Raw genomic sequence first — 6,000 nt, 5'->3', positions numbered from 1 at the left:
CTGGGTATTTTTGCTGGTATTTGACATCATCATCCCACATTGCATTACCCTCATTCCCCTCCAGTGGTAAGTAAATGTTCCTTTTTCCAGGTGGAAGGAAGGAAAACTGGGCATCAACAAAGATCTCCAAATAAACAGGAATCTATTCCATAACTTAATTGCTTTTTAAAATTGTAGCTGTAACTGAATTATGAAGGATTTTGTAAAAATCAGCATCTGTGTGTCTTCTCAACTGGCCATCCACTGACTGTCCCCGCTCCCTTGACTGCATCTGATCCCTAATAATAATACAGAGGAAATGAAAAACGTGAAGAAAAACTAAACAGTAAAGATGTGGAAAAAAGAGAGTTGCTGAGGACAGGGTTTTTGGTTCCCAGTCCATTATGCAGCATTTGTGCACAGTCTGTATTCTCAACTGGCCCTCCACCACACTCTTCCCTGAATGAAGGGGTCCAAAGTTAGAAGAAAGAGGCTAGAAAAGGCTAGGAAAAAAGAGTTTTTGTCTTCTCTCTTCACTACACAGGGATTGCCAACACAGGGGATGGGTCTGGCCAAATTTCATTCCCATTGTGGGGTGGTTTGGTGTTTGGGAAGCTGAATGGACAGTTGACATGGTCCCCAAAAATCTTTTTTGGCTTTGGGTACAGGGTCCATGGCTTGAGGGCCACTTGAACCATCCCCCCGGGGGCTGCAAGCCCCCGCAATTCGTAGCTGCCAGTGGAGACTGCCCCCAGGTGGCAGAAATGCAGCACAAATCTTAGCCGCTTAGTTTCTTGGCCTCTTGTACAAGCACAACCCCCACAACAGCCTTGCTGCCACGTGGTGCAGCGAGGCAGCATCTGGTGCCAGGCAGTGCAGAAAAAAAATACCAAGTGTGGGGACAGAACCATGAACACCATGCTGCGGCTATTTGTAGATGTGGGGTAGATGCACTCACAGCAGTACCAACAAGAAAACTATTTACGAGGCTCTCATACAAATATGACCCTGCAGCCACAGGCTTTCTGTTCCCAATTTGAAATTCGCTGTCTTCCTATTACCTAACTCCTGTGCACCTGGAGAGCAGTGACCAGAGCGCAGCACTGTGGGGCATTGTGGAGTACCTACCGGACACCTCTGGAGGCTAACGAATTCGATTCTAAGATGTGGCACTTCCACACTGGCCTTTATTCAACCTTCCCAATTTGAACTTGATGCTACACCCAGCTGGTTTTAATGATGCTATGATATCACATTAGCACTCCCTAAATCAAGCTAACGATATTTACAGAGAAGACAGTCAAGGGGTCACATCGAGCGAACTGCCTTAAATTTGAATTTATCTTGTAGCGTAGAAAATGTAAAAGGTGAAGATCTGAAGTGAGGCTGTATAATTGAGAGTAAGGGCAACAGAAATGTTTCCATGAAATTAAACAAACGAATTGGAAACAGCACTTTTAAAATAAATAAACAATAAGACATAAACAAAACAATGTAACTCTTGCTAGTGCCTAAGGACTAACGACTAGAAACTGATTATGTAACACACACTAGCTTATTTTCATTGTCTAGTCTCAGCTTGTTTGTTTAGTGCTAATTTTATTAATGCTGTCCCACCCGCCCGTGTTTCTCAATGCATGGTACAAGAACCCCTAGGGGTACATGACAGAAGTGTGGGGCATACGTGCACTGGAGCCGTATGCAGCTCTTTGAGCAATAAAATGCTCGGAGCCGCAAGAGTGCTGTGCTCCACTCTGTGCATGCATCCCTCCCTTGCGCTTGGAGGAAGAAGTGCATGGCAGCGGTGATGGTGGCATCAACAGCAGCGGCTCCAATAAGTCACTGGCATAGTATTACTGTTGGGGCAGGGCCTGTCTCTGGATGAGCAGGGCTTGGGTTAAAGTTGGAAGCAGAAGGCTGGGGCTCCCTGGTTCTAGAGACAGGGAAGTGGGGATTGGGTTAAAGCAGGGAGCAGGTGGTGCCAGGCTCTGGAGGAGGGGAGGGGGATGGGGTTAAAGTGGGGAGGTAGTTCTGGAGGAGCAGGGATTGGGTTAAAGTGTGGAGTGGGGAGGCTGGGGCTGCCTAGCTCTGGAGGACAGGAAGGGGACTGGGTGAAAAAAAGAGAGCTGGCAGTGCCTGGCTCTGGAATATTATGAAGTAAATGATAAAACTGCTATTTGTACAATTTTAGTTTCATATTTATAATTACAGTTGAAAGGGTTTAAACTGGACTGATTCCTTATGAAAACAAAGAATAAAACTAGATTTGGAAGAAGGTCATACACAGGAAACTGTATCAAAACACTAATTTAATTGTGGCCCTCAGCAGCTCAAAACCTAGCTTTCAACATCTGATTTCATCCAAACAAGCTCAAATTTCACATTAACGTTTCTTGTAATTTCATTGATCACCAGTCATTGATGTTTGCATAAAAATATATACACGTGAATAACAAATTTGACTTACTTTCCATTCATCTAATTTTATGTGTCCTTTTTGCACAGTTATAAGTACGATGGCAAGTTTATTGCCTATAGGCAATTTCTTCCAACCAACCAGTTACAATTAAGTTGTTTAAACAAAAGTGCTACAATGATAGAAAAAAATTGTGTATGAAAATTGTGGGTTGCGGGGGTCCTTTTTTTTTTTTTTTGGAAAAAGGAGTATTTTATTTTAAAAAAAAAAAAAAAAAGGTTGAGAAACACTGCCACACGCCAAAAAAATGAGACTTTTCCCTGAAGTCCAAAAGTTAGATGTACTTTTTGACTAGTGTTTGGGTTGTTTACTTTGCGAACTGCCAGTATATACAATGAGATAGGAATTGAGAACATAAAACAGATGTATAATCTTTCAGTTTTAAGAACCTCTTGGCAGAGGCAAAGACGATTGTTTTCAATGTATTCTTTTCCGCCGGAGAGCGAGCACCTTCTAAATATTAAAAGCCTGGAGCTTGTAAATTAGGACGCTGATAGGCTTTGATTTTCTTACCGGTAGGCGGCGCTCTTGCATCAAATAAATGGCAAACACAACAAAAATCAAAGAACCTTAAAATACTCCTAGATTAGAAGGAAACAAGGCCACTAGCTGGGGGCCAGGCGGGAGGGAAAGAAAGCAAGGAGACACGGCTATTCCGTATCCAGCTCGCGGGCCAAGCTGAAGAACTGTACAGCCTGTTACACAAAGCCCTCTTTCAGCAGCCGGCGCGGGGGTCCCCACACGCCCCACTGGAGACAGGCAGGTGAAGCGCCCTGTGTACAAATCAGGCGTGAATGAAATGAGAGCCCAGCTCAAGCGCTGCCTTCAGGGCCATGCGGGTTTGCCCTTCACTGCAGAACTAGCCGGGGTCTTCCCTGCAGAGAGGTCCCCTTGCGGTGCAGCGGGGGAACAAGAAGCGGCGGGCGGCCAGCAGAGCGAAACCCCGGCTGGTGTCTGTAGCGCTCCTGCAGGCCGACGCCCAGGTGCTGGAGAGGCCAGAAGCGCTTTCATTGCCTACAGGTGATCGCGTTGTGCTACATGCGCTCCAGCCAGCCCGCTGCCAGCCAAGACTCCCCGCACCCGGCCTTGCGGGTCTCTCGTAGAACTGTGAGCGCCCGCCGAGAAACCGGCTGCACAGGGCTGAACGAGCGGTACACCGAACTCATCCCCCGTTCGCCTCCCTGGCGGCCACAGGGCGGCTGCTCCGGGAGGAGTTCTGCAAATTAACCCCAAGGCTGGGAGCCTGGAAATCAGCCACCCCCTCACCGTTCTCTCGCCTCACCCCACCCCCCGCGGCTTTCCGTGACTGATTTGCATGGGAGCCGCCCAGCTTTGATTTCATTGGCGGCCTCGGCCCCCTCCGGAGTCGCTGATTGGTGTCTTTCCCCCAGGTCATTTGCATGCCCTCTGCCCACGGGCTGGCCGGCGGAGGACTTCGCTCAAAGTGTTCCGAGCGCTTGCAGCTTCCCAGGCTGCCCCTTTGCTCTGCATAGCTGTCTGGTTTAGAGCCTCAGTGCTCGTCCCCAGGCTCCCTCCTCTCTCTGCCTGCGCGGCGCTTGGGTCGGCCTTGTCTCGAGCCGCCGAAGTGACCTGCCCAAGGAGGAGAGTCTTCTGGCACCCCGGGCGGGGCCCGTGTGATACTGACACTCCCTCCCTTACTTTCCATCCTTGCTCCAGACGGAAAATGCATGAGCTCAGCCTGCCTGTGGAATGGCGACAGCTGGCACCCAGCAGAGCCTGAGGGATCCTTTGAAGCTGAAGTGTGAACTTTCCTCTTCTCCACAATGTTATGAGCTGCCCAGCGGTTCTGTTTGGGGTGCCAACTTCTCTGGTCCACGAAAAGCAGCGGAGAGCTAGTTTGATCTTCAACCTTTCTGTGCCTCTAAGGGGCTGGATCGCAAGTCTTTCCTATGGCTGGGATATATAGCTCTACTCTGAAGACCCTGGAGGATTTAACCTTGGACTCTGGTTATGGGGCAGGGGATTCCTGCAGATCCCTTAGTCTCTCTTCTTCTAAGTCAAACTCCCAAGCCTTCGCATCATCTCAGCACAGGGGCAACTGGTGGTACTATTCAGGCTCCATGAACAGTAGGAATAACAGCTGGGATACAGTGAACACTGTTCTGCCAGAAGACCCTGAAGTTGCAGACATCTTTTCCAAGTGTCCTAAACTGCCAGATCTAGAGGAATTCCCTTGGACTGATGAAGACATTGGGAAAATACTCAGAAAAGGAAAGGCAGAAGAAAGTAGCAGAAACTTTTCTCAGGAAGCTGTCAGGAGGCTCTCTCAGCTGCTCAGGAGAGCCCTGATCAGGATCTCCAGGGAGGCTCAACGTCTGAGTGTGATGCACTCCAAATGCACTAGATTTGAGGTCCAAAGTGCCATCAAGCTTATCCAGAGTTGGTCCTTGTCAGAAAGCTGTGTCCTGGCTACTGTCAAGGCTCTTTCCTTATACAGCATGAGTGCAGGAGATGGATTAAGGAAAGGCAAGTCAGCCCGGTGTGGCCTCACCTTTTCAGTGGGGAGGTTTTTCAGGTGGATGGTGGACACTAGGATCTCGGTAAGGATCCATGAGTATGCAGCTATCTCTTTGGCGTCTTGCATGGAGAATCTGGTGGAAGAGATCAAAGCCAGGGTTGTAGCAAGTCAGAGCCCAGATGGAGGAGGAGGTGGGGAGATATCCTCTGAAATCCTTGAGATGGTCATCAACAATGATGCTGAGCTTTGGGGAGTACTGCAGCCCTACGAACATCTCATCTGTGGGAAAAATGCCAATGGTAAGTCCAAATTAAGTAACTGTTATCAAGTTAGCTGTTCTGTAGACACTACTGTGATAGACATGAGTTCGATTTTCAGCTGCTTTGCACCTGGTGTATGATATTTGCACATCTAAATGTGAGATGCAGAGTGCTACTCAACCCGAATGGGAGCACGTTGCACTCACTGTGCACAGGTGTGAATTATTACACACAGCGCAACAACAGAGGGGAAAACCAGCCCCTTTGCTATTAGAAATAAAGTCTTGTGAGATTGCAATTAACTTTCTACTGGTTGCACTCTGAGCTTATTACCACTACGAAGAGAGAATGAGTGTGTGAGTACCTCCAAGTGTCAAGAAGGAAAAATTGCATTAAACTTTATTCTGATTTAAAAACAAAACAAAACCCTCATGCTTTTCTTTGAAATAGTCTGCCAGTATCATATAAACAAAGAATGCAATTGAGAGCTTTGTGTGGCAAAGATTGTGATCTCAGATGTTTTTCCCAGATACAGCTAATAGAAGGAAAACAACAGTGAAGTTTCTCAAAAATAGCTATAAAACTTCTGAGCAAACAAGGTTATACTGCATAGTATGCATGTTTAAATGATACCAATTTGAACTTAACTCACCAAGTTGTGGATTATAGTATAGTTTTTGATGAATAAGAATAACACAGTATTAAGTGATTTACCCCTGTAATCTGATTAGGGGAGAGTTTTAAGCCCTTGAGCAAATAAGAAGATAGAAGAATGCTGGTATTTTCCTGTGATACTGAAAGATACA

At 47.0% G+C, this 6,000-nt stretch overlaps 1 protein-coding gene across 1 annotated transcript in view; it reads left to right on the top strand.

Annotated features, from left to right (window-relative positions):
• The first annotated feature begins 3,977 nt into the window (after positions 1-3,977).
• Positions 3,978-6,000, top strand: part of ABTB2 (ankyrin repeat and BTB domain containing 2) — a 199,593-nt gene continuing 197,570 nt past the window's right edge. Inside the window, exon 1 of the mRNA XM_074998935.1 lies at positions 3,978-5,233. Coding sequence (XP_074855036.1) covers positions 4,366-5,233 — 868 coding nt within the window. The 5' untranslated portion in view covers positions 3,978-4,365. The remainder of the gene's footprint in view (positions 5,234-6,000) is intronic.

The sequence above is a fragment of the Carettochelys insculpta genome, chromosome 6, assembly GCF_033958435.1.
Source record: "Carettochelys insculpta isolate YL-2023 chromosome 6, ASM3395843v1, whole genome shotgun sequence".
Taxonomy (NCBI): Eukaryota; Metazoa; Chordata; order Testudines; family Carettochelyidae; genus Carettochelys; species Carettochelys insculpta.
This window is presented reverse-complemented; position numbering and strand designations above follow the sequence as displayed.